At 37.4% G+C, this 20,428-nt stretch overlaps 1 protein-coding gene across 5 annotated transcripts in view; it reads left to right on the top strand.

The window, feature by feature from the left end:
• The window catches only part of LTN1 (listerin E3 ubiquitin protein ligase 1), a 71,577-nt gene that overhangs the window by 10,147 nt on the left and 41,002 nt on the right, over positions 1-20,428 (top strand). For 4 of the 5 annotated variants that reach the window (XR_004480461.2, XR_007477345.1, XM_033418146.2 and 1 more), the window contains exons 5-18: positions 74-126; positions 844-1,024; positions 6,641-6,814; positions 7,805-7,995; positions 8,729-8,864; positions 9,710-10,519; positions 11,045-11,086; positions 13,621-13,810; positions 14,327-14,566; positions 15,262-15,415; positions 16,405-16,549; positions 17,012-17,198; positions 19,075-19,234; positions 20,171-20,275. Coding sequence is in view for 3 of the 5 variants with exons in the window: in XM_033418146.2 (XP_033274037.2) it covers positions 74-126; positions 844-1,024; positions 6,641-6,814; positions 7,805-7,995; positions 8,729-8,864; positions 9,710-10,519; positions 11,045-11,086; positions 13,621-13,810; positions 14,327-14,566; positions 15,262-15,415; positions 16,405-16,549; positions 17,012-17,198; positions 19,075-19,234; positions 20,171-20,275 (2,768 nt within the window). In the remaining 2 variants the exon portion in view is untranslated. The remainder of the gene's footprint in view (positions 1-73; positions 127-843; positions 1,025-6,640; positions 6,815-7,804; positions 7,996-8,728; positions 8,865-9,709; positions 10,520-11,044; positions 11,087-13,620; positions 13,811-14,326; positions 14,567-15,261; positions 15,416-16,404; positions 16,550-17,011; positions 17,199-19,074; positions 19,235-20,170; positions 20,276-20,428) is intronic. The other variant, XM_033418145.2, reaches the window with a different exon arrangement.

Below are 20,428 nucleotides of genomic sequence, written 5' to 3'. Positions count from 1 at the left end.
AAGTTTATGTTCTGTCTCTTCACCACTGACAATTCAATAAAATCTCAAGTCTATGGCATTTTTCCCCCCATAGGTGCTGCAGGATCATCTTATAAAAGAAACGCCTGATACACTCAGTGACCCACAGTAAGTTGTATTGTTTCTGTGTAATTCAGGTTAAGTGAAACTATGTTTCTCTCATAGGTAATAAGATGATAATTTCAATGTGACATTTTTTAAAAAAGGGATGCTAAATGTAGAGGTGAAAATACTTAATATAGTGTTATTTTCCAGGTGCTGTTTTAAGTGCTTTTACCTGCAAGTTGTCCCGCTATTTAACTTGAATTATCTGGGAGCACATGTGTTTGGTTCTTTTACAAAGAGATGTTTTTAGGTTTTTTCCACATTTGCCTTTTGACAGTCATAGCAGGAACCATTTTAAGGTCTGGATGAAAATAGTTGAAGAACTATGAATAGTTCTATTGTAAGAATAGTAAGATGTTCCATTTACTTTTTACTCTTGTGTTCTAATCAAACTATTAAGAATCTGTAAGGGAAAGTACTCTTAGGTGCAGTGTTATTTATTCTCTAATCATCCAATTAACTGCTACTGAGAGCAGTGTACATGCACATTATTTCAAGCCACAACTCTTGATTTACTTTCACCTTTTATTATTCGATAATATGTGATTAAAATTCTATGTATATTGGCATTTTGTGGGGGTTTGGCACAGAGAGAATGAATACAGAGATAAAGCAACTTTGGTAGATATTCAATGATAAAACGTTTAAAATAGAAGTGCTGAATATGTAGTTTGTCCTATTCTCAATCCTTATATGTATTTATTTTCTTTTTACATCAAGAACTATTCCAGAGGAAGAAAGAGAAGCTAAATTCTATCGGGTTGTAACTTGTTCCTTATTGGCATTGAAAAAATTGCTTTGCCTCCTACCCGATAATGAGCTTGATTCTCTGGAGGAGAAATTTAAGTCTCTTTTATCACAGAATAAGTTTTGGAAGTATGGAAAACACAGTATACCTCAGGTATCTTAATCTTTTTTATTTTAAGATATTCCTCTGATTCCTTTTTCTCCCCTGATCTTGTTATTTTTTATTTAGGCTTCATGTTTATTGTTTATGTTTAAAATTCTGCAGACACATTTTTGTGGTGGGACTGAATTACCTGTCTTACTAGAATGTTCTTGTATTTTCAATTTTTTATTTAGTTGTTTGGACCTCAGATTCAGAGTTGAATCATCATCTTCCTCTGTTCATGGCACCTTAAAACTGCTGGGTGTGTGCAAGTCTCTTCCTTTTAATGTATTTATTTTTTCCCTTTTGTCTGTCTGTCTCCATTTTCCACCTCCACCAGCTGCCCGTTCTAAGTGTGATTAATGTATGTGCTTTCGTCTGTGCAGTCGATTCTCATTACTTACTGTGATTATATTCTGTGAAGTCCATGAACACTGAATTAGTGAACACCGAAGCATCGCTCTTAGGGGAAATGCAGGCTTAGGCTCCTGTTAGTCTCTTGTCACGACATTTTTGACAGTTGGTTAGTACATAACCTTGTTTTATGTGTATCTGTTTAAAGACACCTTATTTAATGTATATTGTTGATTCACTAACTTTGAATTCCCACACAACAGCACTAGACATCATGCCTGAATGAAGTTTATCTAATTTTCTCTGTTAGGCATGTCACAGCTTTTTTGCATGTGTTTTTAATTCACATAAATGATACTAATGATACTGTGTTATATTTCATCCCATTTATTGCTTTTTACTTAGTAGTTTTTTTAATTTTTTTTTTTTTTTGTGGTACGCGGGCCTCTCACTGTTGTGGCCTCTCCCGCTGCGGAGCACAGGCTCCGTATGCGCAGGCTCAGCGGCCATGGCTCACGGGCCCAGCCGCTCCGCGGCATGTGGGATCTTCCCGGACCGGGGCACAAACCCGTGTCCCCTGCATCAGCAGGCGGACTGTCAACCACTGCGCCACCAGGGAAGCCCTTTAATTTTTATACATATTTTTATACATATATACTTATACATGTATACATGTATATGTATACATGTATATATACATATACATGTATATACATGTATATACAAATATACATATATACTTATATATGTATACATGTATATGTATACATGTATATATACATGTATATGTATACATATATACATATTTTTATACATATAATTTTTATACATATATACTTTTTGTTTGTTTGTTTAAAGAAATATTTATTTATTTATTTAGGCTGCGCCGGGTCTTAGTTGCGGCATGCGGGATCTTTTTTTAAATTAATTAATTAATTATTTTTTTGGCCGTTGGGTTTTCTTTGCTGCGCGTGGGCTTTCTCTAGTTGCGGCGAGTGGGAGCTACTCTTCCTTGCACTGTAGGTGCGAGGGCTTCAGTAGTTGCGGCACGCGGGCTCTAGAGCACAGGCTCAGTAGTTGTAGCGCACGGGCTTAGTTGCTCTGCAGCATGTGGGATCTTCCTGGGCGAGGGCTCAAACCTGTGTCGCTTGCATTGGGAGGCAGATGCTTAACCACTGCGCCACCAGGGAAGTCCCAAGCTCACAGGGTCTTTTAGTTGCAGCATGTGAGCTCTTAGTTGTGACATGCATGCAGGATCTAGTTCCCCGACCGGGGATCAAACCCAGGCCCCCTGCATTGGGAGCACGTCAAATCTGAATGAGATCCTTGCTGGGTAGAGTAATCTTGGTTGTAGGTTTTTCTCCTTCATCACTTCAAATATGTCCTGCTGCTCTCTTCTGGCTTGCAGAGTTTCTGCTGAAAGATCAGCTGTTAACCTGATCCCTTGTTTGTTATTTTTCCCTTGCTGCTTTTAATATTTTTTCTTTGTATTTAATTTTTGATAGTTTGATTAATATGTGTCTTGGCATGTTTCTCCTTGGATTTATCCTATATGGGACTCTCTGTGCTTCCTGGACTTGATTAACTATTTCCTTTCCCATATTAGGGAAGTTTTCAACTATAATCTCCTCAAATATTTTCTCAGTCCCTTTCTTTTTCTCTTCTTCTTCTGGGACCCCTATAATTCGAATGTTGGTGTGTTTAATGTTGTCCCAGGGGTCTCTGATACTGTCCTCAATTCTTTTCATTCTTTTTCTTTATTCTGCTCTGCAGTAGTTATTTCCACTGTTTTGTCTTCCAGGTCACTTATCTGTTCTTTTGCCTCAGTTATTCTGCTATTGATCCCTTCTAGAGAATTTTTAATTTCATTTATTGTGTTGTTCATCACTGTTTGTTTGCTCTTTAGTTCTTCTAGATCCTTGTTAAATGTTTCTTGTATTTTCTCCATTGTATTTCCAAGAGTTTTGATCATCTTTACTATCATTATTCTGAATTCTTTTTCTGGTAGACTGCCTATTTCCTCTTCACTTTTTAGGTCTGGTGGGTTTTTGCCTTGCTGCTTCATCTGCTGTGTGTTTCTCTGTCTTCTCATTTTGCTTAACTTACTGTTTTTGGGTTCTCCTTTTTGCAGCCTGCAGGTTCGTAGTTCCCGTTGTTTTTGGTGTCTGTCCCCAGTGGCTAAGGTTGGTTCAGTGGGTTGTGCAGGCTTCCCGGTGGAGGGGACTAGTGCCTGTGTTCTGGTGGATGAGGCTGGATCTTGTCTTTCTGGTGGGCAGCTCCACGTCTGGTGGTGTGTTTTGGGGTGTCTGTGGCCTTATTATGATTTTAGCAGCCTCTCTGCTAATGGGTGGGGTTATGTTTCTGTCTTGGTAGTTGTTTGGCATAGGGTGTCCAGCACTGCAGCTTGCTGGTCGTTGAGTGGAGCTGGGTCTTGGTGTTGAGTTGGAGATCTCTGGGAGATTTTCGCCGTTTGATATTATGTGGAGCTGGGAGGTCTCTTGTGGACCAGTGTCCTGAACTTTGCTCTCCCACCTCAGAGGCACAGGCCTGATGTCTGGCTGGAGCATCAAGAGCCTTTCATCCACACGGCTCAGAATAAAAGGGAGAAGATAAAAGAAAGAAAAAAAGAAGAAGATAAAATAAAGTAAAATAAAATAATTAAAATAAAAAATAATTATTAAAAAAAAATTTAAAGTAATTAAAAAAAAAGGAAAGAAAGAAGAGAGCAACCAAACCAAAAAAAATTCACCAATGATAACAAGCACTAAAAACTATACTTAAAAAAAAAACAAAAACGGACAAACAGAACCCTAGGACAAATGGTAAAGGCAAAACTATACAGACAAAATCACACACAGAAGCATACACATACACACGAAAAGAGAAAAACGGAAAAAAATATATATATCGTTCCTTCCAAAGTCCACCTCCTCAATTTGGGATGATTCGTTGTCTATTCAGGTATTCCACAGATGCAGGGTACATCAAGTTGATTGTGGAGCTTTAATCTGCTGCTTCTGAGGCTGCTGGGAGAGGTTTCCCTTTCTCTTCTTTGTTTGCACAGCTCCCGGGGCTCAGCTTTGGATTTGGACCCACCTCTGTGTGTAGGTTGCTGGAGGGCGTCTGCTCTTCGGTCCGACAGGACAGGGTTAAAGGAACAGCTGATTCGAGGGCTCTGGCTCACTCATGCCGGGTTGGGGTGGGGGGAAGGGAGGGGCACGAATGCGGGGCAAGTCTGCTGCGGCAGAGGCTGGCGTGACATTGCACCAGCCTGAGGCGCTGTGCGTCGGTGTGGGGAGTGACCTGTGCTCGCACAGAGGCTTCTTGGTGTCAGCAGCAGCAGCCTTAGCGTCTCATGCCCGTCTCTGGGGTCCGTGCTGATAGCCGCGGCTCGCGCCCGTCTCTGGAGCTCGTTTAAGCAGCGCTCTTAATCGCTTCTCCTCGCGCACTAGGAAACAAAGAGGCAAGAAAAAGTCTCTTGCCTCTTCGGCAGGTCCAGACTTTTTCCCGGACTCCCTCCTGGCTAGCTGTGGTGCACTAACCCCTTCAGGCGGTGTTCATGCCGCCAACCCCAGTCCTCTCCCTGCTATATAAGCTCCGAAGCCCGAGCCTCAGCTCCCAGCCCCACCCACCCCGGTGGGTGAGCAGACAAGCCTCTCCGGCTGGTGCGTGCCGGTCGGTACCGATCCTCCGTGCGGGAATCTCCCCGCTTTGCCCTCTGCACCCCTGTGGCTGCGCTCTCTTCCGTGGCTCCGAAGCTTCCCCCCTCCGCCACCCGCAGTCTCTGTCCGCGAAGGGGCTTCCTAGTGTGTGGAAACCTTTACTCCTTCACGGCTCCATCCCACTGGTGCAGGTCCCGTCCCTATTCTTTTGTCTTTGCTTTTTCTTTTTTCTTTTGCCCTACCCAGGTACGTGGGGAGTTTCTTGCCTTTTGGGAGGTCTGAGGTCTTCTGCCAGCATTCAGTAGGTGTTCTGTAGGAGTTGTTCCACATGCAGATGTATTTCTGATGTATCTGTGGGGAGGAAGGTGATCTCCACGTCTTACTCCTCCGCCATCTTGAAGCTCCTCTTCCTCCTGTTCTTATTATTTGTCTTTAGCTTTCCTTTTCCTAAATTTTTAAAAAATTTACTAATTAATTTATTTTTTGGCTGCTTTTGGTCTTCACTGCTGGGCGTGGGCTTTCTCTAGTTGCTGCGAGCGGGGGCTATTCTTCATTGAAGTGCGCGGGCTTCTCATTCCAGTGGCTTCTCTTGTTGCGGAGCATGGGCTCTAGGCACGCAGGCTTCACTATGTGGTGTGCAGGCTCAGTAGTCATGGCTCACAGGCTCTAGAGCGCAGGCTCAGTAGGTGTGGTGCACGTGCTTGGTTGCTCCATGGCATGTGGGATCTTCCCAGACCAGGGCTCGAACCCATGTCCCCTGCATTGGCAGGCAGATTCTTAACCACTGTGCCACCAGGGAAGTCCTGTCTTTAGATTTTTTGGAATATTTTTTATAGCCTTTTCTTTTGCTATGATTATAAACAGTAATTTGGGTTACTTTCTAGTTTCTTTTTTTCCACCTTTTCTCTGTATTAATTAGGTTCTCAGTACCACGTTGAATAGAAGTGGTAGCGGGCTTCCTTTTCTTGTTTCTTACTTTAATGGAAATAGTTGTAGACTCTTAATGTTGAGTATGACGCTGTTAAACTATGAATTGTGCTCTATTTATTTGTGTATTTATTTTTAGTTTAGGAATTGTGCTTGTTTCTTTTTCAGATCTGCTGTGCTTTTTCTAAGATCGTTTTCCGTTCAAATTTCTTTAAACTTTTGTTTCTTTAAATATAATAAACATTGTTGATATGGTGCTTGTAACTGATAGATAATTATAAGAGTTAAAGTCTCAGGTCTCTGTGTTATCTTTTGTTTCTGCATAGTGGGTCATGGTGTCTTATTTTTTGTTTGGCTGTATTTAACTTTGTGCTGACTAGTATATTCATAGGGATAATTTGAGCCCCCAAATGAAGGCTTCTTACACTAGAGAGGATTTGTATTTGCTTGAGCCAAAGAAATAGAAAGTTGAATTCTTTCTGCCTTCACTTTTGGCTTGGTAATTCCTAATGTCATTTAAGTTCTGTGGTGTTCTTCAGATTTTTAAAAAGTATTTTTTCTAGCCCCTTTAGTTTTATTAATGGAAGGGTTAGTATGAATAGCCTTCCTGCCATTACCATAAATAAAATTTTATCATACCTTGACTAGGCTTTAGTTTAATTCAGCTTTCCATTTTTTCTTTCAGATCCGCTCAGCCTATTTTGAGTTAGTTTCTGCTTTGTGCCAGCGTACTCCACAGTTGATGAAAGATGAAGCATCCAAAGTGAGCCCATCTGTCCTTCTTAGCATTGATGACAGTGACCCCATTGTATGCCCTGCTCTCTGGGAAGCTGTGCTTTACACACTTACAACTATTGAGGTAGGTTAAAGAGGTACATTTAGTACAGCTGGGAATATTTGTCTTCTTAGTTGTATTTTAGAAGCCTTAGATACCATGTGAGAGAGCCTATCAGATTGTAATATTTAAAACTTGCTAGAAAAATGCTTTCCTGGGAATAAAATATTTAATCCAAAGCTTTGTATAAATCTTAAACTGACTATAAAATGGTATAGCATTTTTATTTTACTTTCAGTTTAGTCATATCAATATCCTTTAAAACTTATATGGCCCAATGAAATCAACATCTGAATATTATATTTAAGATTAAATATTGCTGTCCCTTTTAGAAAGCAGGTTTTTTGTTTGTTTGTTTAGAAAGCAGCTTTTATAGAAGTCTTTTCAGTTAAATATTACTTCTTTTTTGGCTGCCTCAGACCTTAGTTGCAGCACGTGGGATCTTCATTGAGTCATGCAGGATCTTTCGTTGCTATGTGCGGGCTTCTCTCTAGTTGTGTCGTGCGGGTTGTTTTCTCTTCTCTAGTTGTGGTGCGCAGGCTTCAGGGCACGTGGGCTCTGTAGTTGTGGCACACGGGTTCCAGTGTGTGCAAGCTCTGTAGTTTGCTGCACACAGGCTCTCTAGTTGAGGTGCGCGAGCTCAGTAGTTGTGGCGTGCGGGCTTAGTTGCCCCGCAGTATGTGTGATATTAGTTCCCTGACCAGGGATCACACCCACGTCCCCTGCATTGTAAGGTGGATTCTTTACCACTGGACCACCAGGGAAGTCCCTAAATAGTTATTTCTGATCAATATTGTCCTGGAAGTATGTTGTATACATAATTACTAAATGTAATAAATTTCTTATAATTTCAGACTTCTACTTTTTAATGGTGGTGAGAGATTTTGACCCTCTTTAGTTAGAATACTTGATTTTTATTTTTGAGAGTCTGTATGTCTTCTCTCTTAATTGGGAAATGTATGTTTATGATCTCTAATTATTATTATAATCTTTTTTTTTTTTTTTTGGGGGAAGGACTGTTGGCTTCATGTAAATGCAAAAAAAAGTGTGTTTCCCAAGCTGTCAGCTATGGTTCGTGAAGGAGGTCGGGGTCTGGCTGCTGTCATATATCCTTATCTTCTGCCATTTATCAGCAAACTCCCTCAGTCTATTACAGATCCAAAGTTGGATTTCTTCAAAAATTTTCTCACCTCCCTAATTGCAGGGTAAGGAATTTAAATTCTTGACCTTTAAAGCAAAATAGATTTTTTCTTATTTTCATAAATGGGCAGAACGACATACTTGTTATTATCATATGTAAATTTCCCCAAATTGTTTTGCTGTTCATTAAACACTTTTAAAGTTTTCAGAGAATTACAATTGGAATTCTTTTTTTGGGTACTTTCAACACTTCAGTGGTAGTATGCAGCAGAAAGTGAGATAAATTATGGCAAGGCCCTTAGGTGGAAATAGGCTCTTTTTCAATGACCCATTTTTTGGTATGTTGATAAATACAAATGCCTGAGTGCAGAAAATGAACCAGTGAACTTTCCCATTAACTTAAATATAATAGCTGTTTAAAGTCACACTTAAAACGTCATTTCAGCGTATTTGTTGAACTTAGTAAAAGATACCCAGTTTTATTAATGATTAAAATTTTTTTTTTCCACTACAGTATTATCTTTATTTGGTTAAGTCCTCTCTTTGAAATTTGCAGATGAATTGGTCCATGAATAGAAAATAAATATGTTATCTTTTGTTGATACATTTTTGAAGATATGCTATTTTTCATAGTTCTTCAAGTTTATATTCTAATCGGGCTGTATTTTGGTTGTTCTTAGTTTTTCATTGAAGAAATTATTTTTAGAAATTCTTTTTCATGCCTTTATTTTGGTATTTTTGTATTGCTTATTTTCTTTTTCATGAAGGAATAAGCCACAGGTATTTATTATTTCTTAGGCTATCAACAGAAAGAACCAAAACCAGCTTTTCAGAGTGCTCAGCAGTAATATCTGCTTTTTTTGAATGCTTACGTTTTATAATGCAGCAAAACTTAGGTGAGGAAGAGATAGAAGAGATGCTCGTCAATGATCAGGTATTTATAATGTAAAAATCATCAGTGCCTTTGCACACTAACTATAAAGAATCAAGCTCATTGTGTCTTGTTGCCATTTTTATTAATTAGCCTTCCTTGTAAAGATTTCATTTTTACGATTTACAAATTAAGTAATGTGTATTGCTGACCAATAAGTGAAAATTTCTGTATTGTTAGTTGTTATCATAATACCATAATGCCTAAGTACTAGTCACTCTCTGGTTGTACAAACTCTGTTTTAGAGAGTCGCAATGCAAAACAATTTAGAAGATGCAATTTTCAACATTTTGTATTTTAGTTTATATTATAATCATCTTGTTCCTTCTAAAATATGTAGTACATTTATCCTTTTGTGAGCAATTGTGCTTGGCTTTTAGAACTAGTGATGAGAGCGGGTCCTGGAATATCGTTCCTTATGGTAGGAAATTAATATGATTACATAAGCCTAGATCCTACTTGATGTCTCAGATAGTTAATTTCTCTTACCTTTGTAATTTAAGAGAAAGCATTCTGAATTCTGTGGGTCCTATATGTCTTTCATATTGGTTTAGAAAAAAGCAAAACACTTTGAATAAGTTCAGAAGATCAAAAGAGTTGATGACCAATGATCTTCGTCAATTATATCATAAAAAAGAAGTAATTTGGGGAGATACAGTGAAATCGTTAGGCTCTCTGAATGATATGAAGATGATTTTCAGGTTCAAATTAACTCTTTTCGTAGTTCTGGGAAAAAATTCATGTTTTTCAGTTATTAACTATGAAAATTTATAGTGTTTTACAAATACCTTGTTTAAATTTCATTTTCCCTGACAACTGAACTTTAATATTTCTACCTTCTCTTTTAGTTGATTCCTTTTATTGATGCAGTTCTCAAAGACCCGAGATTGCAAGATGAGCAGCTGTTTAACCATTTGGCAGAAACTTTAAGTTCATGGGAAGCCAAAGCAGATTTGGATAAAGATGATAAAACAGCTTACAATTTGGAGAAAGTGCTACTGAATTTCTGGGAAAGACTGTCAGAGATCTGTGTTGAGAAAATCAATGAGCCTGAAACTGATGTTAAGTCAGTTTTGGGTGTTTCTAACCTATTACAGGTCCTTCAGAAGCCAAAGAGCTCCTTGAAGTTAAATAAAAAAAACGTTGGTAAGGTTAGATTTGCTGATGAGATGCCTGAAAGTAATAAAGAGAATGAGAAATATGTCTCCTCAGAAGGAGAGAATAGTGAAGGCTCTGAATTAATGGCTGAACCTTCTCTCACTCACAGTTGCTCAGACCTTGTATCACCCCTAAGGAAAAAACCTTTGGAAGACTTAGTCTGTAAACTAGCAGAAATGAGTGTTAATTATGTCAATGAACAAAAGTCGGAGCAACATCTAAGGTTTCTTTCCACTCTGCTCAACTCCTTCTCTTCAAGCCAAGTATTTAAAGTGCTGTTAGGTGATGAAAAACAGAGTATTGTCAAAGCCAAACCTCTTGAAATAGCCAAACTTGCACAAAAAAATCCCGCGATACAGTTTTTATACCAGAAAGTAATAGGTTGGCTAAATGAAGATCAAAGGAAGGATGCTAGTTTCTTGGTGGACATTTTGTACAGTGCCCTTTGTTGCTGTGATAGTCATATGGAAAGAAAAGCTGTCTTGGATGATCTAATTGAGGTATTACTGTTCTGTATCTTTTTATTTTCAGTTATTTATTTATTCATTCATTCATGCATGCCTGCATGCGGGGTCTTTCTTCCCTGACCAGGGATCAAACCCGTGCCCCCTACAGTGGAAGCATGGAGCCCTAACCACTGGATCACCAGGGAGTTCCCTGTATCTTTTTAAACTATAATGGTTTACACTGGCACACTGATTATGGATGAGTAGAATGAGACCTGTATGGGGGTTATTTTGGGACTGTTTCTTAACTATGAATGTCAGTTTAAAGAAATATATTCTTGATTGGGATTGGGAAGTATGTGAGACTTCTGGGTAGCTGTTCAGTAAGAGTAAATATGTTAAGATGACAAAAGCCTGGTAATAAAAGGGTAAGTTCTTTCAGTCCATACTTTTTAAAGCTGGACTTGCTAAAAAAATGTTTTAGTTTTGTAGTGGTTCCATGGTCACTTCATTTACTTATAAAAAATTTTACCAGTTACTGTTTTTTCTAGCAGATTGTTTCTCTTTTTCTTCTTTTAGGTGGATCTGAAATGGAATTCTATTCTTCAGGTCATTGAAAAGGTATCTTAGAGATTTTTCTCTTTTTTTTTGTATTTATAGGTATACAAAAATTAAACCACAGCTATAGTCACATAATGGTATGTGATTAGGTGTCTCTGTTAGAGAACTTCCTTATTATTGTAACTTTCTTCTCATAATTTGAAAAGCCATGGTGTTCACCTTTCTATAGTATTATTTTTCTGGTTAGGAGTATCAGGGAAGAATGAACAGGTTCTGGAAGATCCAGTGTCTCTTCCCTAGTGGGTAACAAAGGAAGAGTTAAGCATTTATCTTAGTTTATCTTTTAAACTAAGGTTTCTGCTGTTATCCTAGTTATTTTTTCTTCTGTAGAAATGGATTGAATGGTTCTCGCTTTGAGTAGAACGCATCAGGAAATTAAGTTTGTTTTACCCTGGAATACTATACAGGCAAACTAAAGTCTTCCCACCTTTATTTAATTGCCATTTGACTAAGTAAGAAAATTAGTGATGAAAATAATACAAAGAAACATAATTCAGAAAAATTTTTAAATGGCTTAAGTATTCTTTCCTAATGAAGATGTAAATGATATAACGTAACACTTTTCCAACCATAGAAATGTTATGACTAGCTGCCTAAAAGTCTTCCTTTTCTTAAAGAATTTTTTCATTATTTTAAAATTTTACTTACATAACTCTAATTTACAAGTTTCTTTTTTTCTGTCTTTTTAAATTATATTGAAAAAAACATATAATTTGCCATAGTAACAATTTCTGAGTGTACAGTAGTGTTGTTTATTCACATTATTGGTCAACCAATCTCCAGAACTTTTTCACCTTGTAAAATAGAAACTATACCCATTAAACAATAACTCCCTATTTCCCCCAATAGTTTATTTTTACAAAATAATTACAGAGTATTAATTTACTCTTTTTCAATGGGAAATATAACTTACTGGCACACCATTTTGAATTACTTTATTCAGTACCTCCTCTCCCTATAGGCAGGCTACATGAAAAGCCAAATTATGAGAAAGCTGCTTGATAAGTCTAGAATCAGAGCAAAAGTATATAGTTAATAATTTGATAAGATAAAGATGGATATATCCATTTCCAACTTAGGAATGTACCTGCCAGGTTCAGGTACATCTGTTCAGGTACATCTGTAGTTCAGGTACATCTGTTTGGAAGACTCTTCCTGGGCAGTGTTTGGAAGTTCATAGCCAGTGTTTGCTTCCTGTACTTGTGTGACTAACTAGTCTCCCTAACCCCTGTTAGATTCTTTCTGTGGATATGTTAAAACATTGAGAAGTTGGACTTCATGTCTTATTAACCTGAGAGACATTTTATTCAGAAGTTTGCTTTTTGGATTCTGTAGGATTCTATAAAATAGATTGGTTTTATTTGGTAAGCTATCGTAGGAAAGCCAATATTATAGCCATCTAAGTTCTAGTTTTTCTTGTTTTTATGCAACATCATACTTTATGAGCAGAGTCCTAAAGTCAGCTTCCTTAAAAACAAACCTGACTTTTGTAACCAGAAAGAACCTTAGAGATTTTCTAAGTTAACCTTCATTTTTCAAATTAGGAAATAGGCCCAGGTTGGTTAAGAGGTTTGTCTAAGGTCATAAAGCCAGAATAGTGGTAAAGCGTGGACTAAAATAGGAGCTCTCATTACCTACAATTTTTTAAATAAGGAGATAAAACAGTTTTGGGGGCACTACCCAATCTGCACTTGGATTTTTTTTTTTTTTCCAGATTGCTTTGAAATGAGCCAAGTTGCAAATTCCTTTCTTCTCAGCCCTTAAACCAAAAGAAGCTTTGGGAACATGGATCACCATGCTTTTGGGGGTGGATTTACAGTTTTTTTCCTTGCTTCCCCACCCCACAAAAATAAACCAGTTGCTGTCAGCTATCTACCCCAGTAACTATTTCAGAAAATTTGGGCAAATGATAAGTCCCATTGTTCATATTGAAGTAATTTACCACTATTATATGTTAATTGTTCTTTAGCAAAATTAATGAACAAAAATTTAATATTTGTAGTGCATTTTAAAATCTGTCTTTAAAGTTCATTCATTATTCATTGAACATATCTGCAGTGTTGATAGCAGGTATCAAAGAAGTTTAAGACAGTCTCTGCTCTCAAGGAACTTACAGTTTCATTGGAAATAACACATACACAGATGAAACATTATAAATAATAATACAACCTAGTGAGTGCTCTAGAGATTCAGAGAAAAGCAGTGATGAGTATGGGCTGGCATGGATGGGGGAGACTTCACAAAGCAGGTGGGATTTATACTAAATCTCAAATAATGGATGTGATTTTCATAAATAAAGAAGAAGGGGAATATTTATGGTTGGGAAGATAGAATGAACAAAGCATGGAGGCATACATAATCAAGGCTTAGTGGGGAATAGGGACGATACCAGCCTTCTTAGAACTTGAGGAGGAGGCATGGGGGATGATGTTGAGGCCACGATGATGAAAGGAGGTAATATGGTACAAGTAATATTTTGGCAAGTCTACTTTTTGATCTTGCTTCTAATCTTTGCTTTAATTTTATGGTTTTAGGCATGTTCTAGTTCAGATAAACATGCTTTAGTAACTCCTTGGCTAAAAGGAGATATCCTTGGCGAGAGATTGGTAACCTTGGCAGATCATCTTTGTAATAAGAACTTGGAATCCACAGTATCTTCTGAATCTTACTTCTCAGAAAGATGGTCTCTTTTAAGCTTGGTATTATCCCAACATGTTAAAAATGGTAGGTAAAAATATGGCTTTTGGTTTTTAGTAGGGAGGGAGTAGTTTTTTCACCTTTTGGGAGGATTCCATGCTGCTCAGTTTGCATAATATTAGTTGAGAATAACAAGATTTAGTTCACTCAAATATCTGAATTTTGTAAGCACCCTAAATGTTAATAAATCTCTGTAACATGACTTGGAAGATATTTAATACTTTTAGTTTTATATTTTAAAGGGTTTTGAATTTAGCCATTCACTCTAATTTTGTCTAACATTGCTTTTTTACTTAATTTAAAATAGCTTTTTTTTTATGTGTGGGGAACAGATTGATGTGTTGATGTGATTTTCTTTTATCTAAAACATAAACACCTTTTAAAAAAAAAAAAAAAAAAACACATGGCGAGACCAAGATGGAATGTTAACCCCAAGTAAAGTATTAAAATACATTGGTTAAAAAATTAAAAACAAAGATTAAAAAAAGGAAAACACACTGTTAATATTTCTTGTATTTTGTCTGTTTGAATTTTTTTCTGTAGATTACTTGATTGGAGAAGTATATGTTGAAAGAATTATTGTTAAACTTCATGAAACTTTATCCAAAGCAAAGAAATTGTCAGAAGCTGAAAATAATGACTCATCAGTGTCTTTTATCTGTGATGTGGCCTATAACTATTTCAGCTCAGCAAAAGGATGCTTGCTAATGCCATCATCTGAAGATTTATTGTTAACTCTCTTTCAGTTGTGTGCTGAGAGCAAAGAAAAAACACATTTGACAGGTAATAGCCTACTGCTCAAATGTTTTGTTGGGAATCTCCGGCTCTGATCTTCATAGTGTAAGTGCCCAGGCTTTATTAATTGAATCATAATGTGTTTGAACTTTGAAAGCATTTTGAGTAAAGGACTACAAATCTTAAACACTTTCAGCTTTAGAAACCAAGTTAAAGGTGTATGTAGACATTATATCTAAAGTTTTTACTTGATATCAAGGAAACGGTTTTGGAAGGGGCCATGATAGATGAGTTAGCATCTTAGCTCCTTCACTCAGTAGCTCTCACAAGTTGCTTAATTTCTTGATGCCTCAGTTTCCATATTTATAAAGGGGGACATTAATACCTTCTTCTCTTATAGTTAAAGACATTCAATCTTGGTGTATAGTAAAATGAAATTGAGATTCCCTTTTTAAGGACTGTATTCCTGTCTTATATGTTAATTCAGACTTATTTGTGAAAGGAATGTAAAAAATACTCTTGAAAAAAAATCTTAGCATTTTTACATTTATATGGCATGAGTTAGCTTACATTATTGTGTATTTATGACATAGTTATTTTGTTTTAGCCATTGAATAGTAATTTTATGTTTTCTTAATGGTACCTTACAAATCTCAGATCTGCAATGAGTTCTTTCAGACATTTTGTACTGATTATAGTTACTTCATAGGGATTATGAATCACTGTTGACATCTTGATTTTAGACTTTCTTATCAGTAAACTGAAAAATACTTGGCTCTCTGGTGTGAATTTATTGGTCCATCAAACTGGCGACACATATAAACAGAGTACCTTCCTACGTTTATCTGCTCTGTGGCTGAAAAACCAAGTTCAGTCTTCATCATTGGATATCACAAGGTAACCTTTTTTTGTGCTCAGTTGCAGAGTATCTCTTTAATAATTGATCATTGTCCTTAATAAGGTTCCATGATTAGTGTGAATGCCTATGAAAAATGACTTGTTGGGCTTCCCTGGTGGCACAGTGGTTGAGAGTCCACCTGCCGATGCAGGGGACGCGGGTTCGTGCCCCGGTCCGGGAAGATCCCACATGCTGCGGAGCGTCTGGGCCCATGAGCCATGGCCGCTGAGCCTGCGCGTCCGGAGCCTGTGCTCCGCAACGGGAGAGGCCACAACAGTGAGACGCCCGCGTACCGCAAAAAAAAAAAGACTTGTTATGTAAGAAATCTACAGGATTCTAAGGGAAGACCCAAACAGATTTTTCCAAAAGGATTTTGTTTTAATGATCATGCATTTAAGCTCAATTAATTGGAGAGTGATTTGTTTTGACCATAATAATTTATGGTCAGTGATGTGATAGGGGTGCTGTCCTGTGTCTTAGGCTGGTATGGATTGTAACCGTAAACTCTTATGGCCACCACGGACAATGATTGTCCTTCATTGTTTATTTTTTGGGGGAGTCTGGTAGCCACTGTTGTAAGGCGTTGAATTGCAGATGTATTTCACATTTCATGCCTAAATCCATATATAAAAATGAAAACTAAGAGAATGCATCCAGAGCTACTGGGGTTGGGTTAAATCTTTTTCTGATTATCATACTCTTTTCATGGAATAAAGTAGCTATATTTCAGAAATATCTGATCTGAAATAGGTCATTCACCTTCTTTCTGAACTAGAAGCACTTGATTTCAATTATAAAATGTTGGATAAAATCCCATTTGATTGTGTGTAAGTCACGAGGGGAGGGTGGAGAGAGAGACCATTTACTTTTATTTTGAATTGTCTTTTTTGTTCATTAAATACCCTATCTGCCGTAGGGTATTTAATGTATACTAGGGTATTCAAATTGGTTATAACATAACTGCAGTGGTTATTTGCATTATTTTCAGTCTTCAGGTCCTCTTGTCTGCTGTTGATGATTTGCTAAATGCGCTTCTAGAGAGTGAAGATACTTATCTTCTGGGAGTTTATATTGGAAGTGTAATGCCAGACAACAGCGAATGGGAAAAGATGAGACAGTCTCTTCCTATGCAGGTATGTTTGAGATTGGAGAGTACTTATTTTATTCTGAAGTTTGGATTTCATGCAAGCTTAAATATTTTAATTTTATTCTGGGGAAGAAAAAAAGTAAATGAAATGAGTATCTTACTTTGCGTTTCTGCCTTTGAATGCTCCTGTGTTGGGTGTTTGCTGTTTGCAAGATACCAGTTGACACTTGGCAGTTGCCGTGGTACAAGGTAAATAAGACCTTGTTCTGTCCTGAAGGAATCCTAAAGAAACACACACGTTGATAATTTCTGTTCGTAGAAACCAAACTTCTAGACTTCTGTGGTTTTACTAGTAAACTAGCAATAGCTTCATTTTTGAAGTTATTCTAATAACATTTTGAAGATATTTTAATAACTTTATTTTTGTTCCCTTCTTAATTGCAGAGGTAATAATTAATTGAACTGTTGAATGCTTTTGTGTATAATTTAATGTATTCTTTTTTTATAGTGGTTGCATAGACCTCTTTTAGAAGGAAGACTGAGTTTGAATTATGAGTGTTTCAAAACAGATTTTAAAGAACAAGATACAAAGAAACTTCCCAGCCATTTGTGTACTTCAGCATTATTGAGCAAAATGATATTAGTTGCACTGAAAAAGGAAATAGTCCTAGAAAATAATGAGCTTGAGAAAATAAGTAAGTATATATGAGCATTCAGATAAATACATATAAACATAAGTATATATGAGCATTCAGATAAATACATATAAACCTTGAAGTAATTAAAATGTAATTTTGAAATAATTTTGATTATACTTCAATCTAAATCTTTAAAGAATCAAAAATCCTCAGCTCCTTTTAATTATTTTAGCAATGAGAAACTTGAGGACACTTAAGAGATGAATGTTAAATTGCAAATCAAATGGAATCATACTGAATATCTTGCTGTAGTCTTGTTAGCAATAGAGCAGAATTTGATATAAGATGTTACTCTAGTTGGCATGACATCAATATAAGCGCATCCAATGGCACATAACCCTAAAGAAAATGGTTAAGTGAGTCTTGTGTTTCATCAAGGATTCTGAATTTTCAATTAACTTTGAATCAATCTACCTTTGTATAGGGCAGTAATTTTTTTCCCAGCAAGTGGAGCTTCAAATGTTGAATTTCAAAAGGATTTAAAAATTCCCCCATTCCAGGAAATGGTGTAGAATTGTAGGTAGCAGTGTGACCTGTACAAAATGGCCTGAAAGGACTTGCATAATTCCTGTATCAGTCTTGATTGTGAGCCCTCAGCTGAGTACAGTTACTAGCGGAGGAGAATATTGTGCTCTGTGGAAGAAAGCTGGAACACCTCTCGTGGTGAGCGAACTCCACGTGCAGTTGAGGTCGAGGAGATTAGCCTGCTCTTTACTTTACTCATAGGGTGAATCTGTCCAAAAACAACAATGGAAATTAGAGTAATAATTTTTGTTGTTTTTCTTACCTGGAACTTGCAAGGGATGGGATTTGATTTTTGAACCAGGTTTCAAGTCTTCTAACTGCAAAATCCATACCTGGCTTTATAAAAGAGAGTTGTGACTAATTATGTATTGAAAACCTGTGACATGCCAGGTTTTGTGATACTTGGTCATTTACTTCTCACAGTAGTCCCGTGAGGTAGATTTGTATTATCCTAGCTGATAACGATGTGTGCAGCTCATTTGATTCCAGACTAGTCTGTCACCTAGGCCCATGCCCTGTGTACTAGATCGTGCTCTCTCCCATTTCTTTTTTCTTTTTTTTTTTTTGCGGTACGCGGGCCTCTCACTGTTTTGGCCTGTCCCGTTGCGGAGCACAGGCTCCGGACGCGCAGGCTCAGCGGCCATGGTTCACGGGCCCAGCCGCTCTGCAGGATCTTCCCGGACCGGGGCATGAACCCGTGTCCCCTGCATTGGCAGGAGGACTCTCAACCACTGCGCCACCAGGGAAGCCCCTCTCCCATTTCTTAACACATTGACTTGAACTTCTCAGGTCTTGGGTCGCTTAATTGTTTATCCTGGATGCAACTTCTTATCATTTGTGGCAAAAATAGTAGGAGGATTCTTCCAGTATCTCTCTCTGATAACTTAGGTTACTGTCACATTCTTAACTAATCAGAAAAGGGACCAAGTAATGTTTGGGAGAGGAGTGATATTTTGTATCAGGTATTCTCAGCTTTCATTATAGTTGAACATCAAATAGTTGAAAATCAGTTCATAGATGTTGATTGATTGATTGATTGGCTGTGCTATGCGGCATGTGGGATCTTAGTTCCTCGTACTTGAACATCAAATAGTGGAAAATCAGTTCACAGATTGCTTGATTGCGCTACGTAGCATGTGGGATCTTAGTTCCCCGACCACGGATCAAACCAGTGACCCCTGCATTGGAAGTGCAGAGTCTTAACCACTGGACCACCAGGGAAGTCCCAGTTCATAGATATTTTGAAATTAGTGGGCATAACAATGTTAGGGAATGGGGGGGACAAGTGAAAACAGTTCAAAGGTCTGTTCACAAAGTATACTCAATAATGTGTTGTCCATTCTATTAGTTGCAGAACTGCTCTATTCATTGCAGTGGTATGAAGAATTAGACAATCCACCTATTTTTCTAACTGGATTTTGTGAAATGCTTCAAAAAATGAATATTACATATGATAACTTATGTGGACTTGGTAATACTTCTGGCCTTTTACAGCTGTTATTTAACAGGTAAGAATCTCTTTCAATTTCCATTTTTTTATGACTGTTTTGCTAGTTTATGGCTTGTGTCTTTAAAATGTAAGCCCATTTCATGCTAATCTTTGAATCAGCGAGTTTATCTAAATTAATCCCAATTCTTAATGATAAATACTTTGTGGATACTAGGTACTTGATTTACTCTTCTGGTGAGATATTTGGACTTTGCCTGTGTTATTAAATCCATAAATACATTCAAGGGCCAGATGACAATCCTGTAGAAGTTATTTTAATTTGACATATGTAACCCATCCTTCCACTACTCTAAATTTAACCTTTTACCTTGCATGTTGTTGCAGGTGTGTCTTAATATCATACCCACAAAACCCTCTCCCCTAGACGAGGAAGTAGGTATGAAAACAGAGTTATTGTAGAGGTTATAGCAGTTTGATGGTTAGCTCATTGAAATTACTGTGTTGAACTGCTCTCTTGAAGAGTTTTTCACTTGCCTGTAGTATTTTTCGTATGCTTTGCAGTATCAGAGGCCCCAGGCTGAACAGGTCTTCCTTTCCAGTCCCACTCTACATACTTGACACTCAGAACTTTCCTCAGTGGATATCAATACCTCCTTGCTTTCTCAACTTCAACAATCCTCGGTGTCCTCTGGGATATGTCCTCTTTCCAGCTGCAACCTCTGGTCCTCAAGCTTAATCTTTAAGGTCATCTCCCCTATTGGAACTTGAGGGGCTTTGGGATTGCCTTGGATGAGAGCTCAATATCAGCTGTAAAGGAGTTTCAGAAGTTAAGTTCCCAATCCTTTTGGTAACAGCAGTTGTTTGGGTGCAGAAGTGCTGTGTGAATTGATACCCTTACAAGGTGATTTATTTAGTTCTGTATAAGGAATCCAGGTAAGCATTGTTTAAAACTCTTAAGTACACTTTAAAAACGGAATTTTTTTTCCTCTTTTAGATCCAGGGAAAATGGCACCCTTTGGTCTCTTATTATTGCTAAGTTGATCCTTTCCCGAAGTGTTTCATCTGATGAAGTAAAACGGCATTATAGGAGAAAAGAAGGGTATTCTTATTGAAAATACTTTTACTTTGAAATTTATTATGAGTGGTCACTTTGGCAACCCCAAACTAACAAACAGTCTCTAATGAATCAGGAAAACAAGACTTAGGAAATGAGGAAATTAAAGAAAATGAGACTTAACAATTTAAATTGCAT

This window comes from Orcinus orca, chromosome 5 (assembly GCF_937001465.1).
Source record: "Orcinus orca chromosome 5, mOrcOrc1.1, whole genome shotgun sequence".
NCBI classification, from domain to species: Eukaryota; Metazoa; Chordata; class Mammalia; order Artiodactyla; family Delphinidae; genus Orcinus; species Orcinus orca.
Note: the sequence above shows the minus strand (reverse complement) of the source record. Positions and strands in the feature narration are given on the sequence as shown.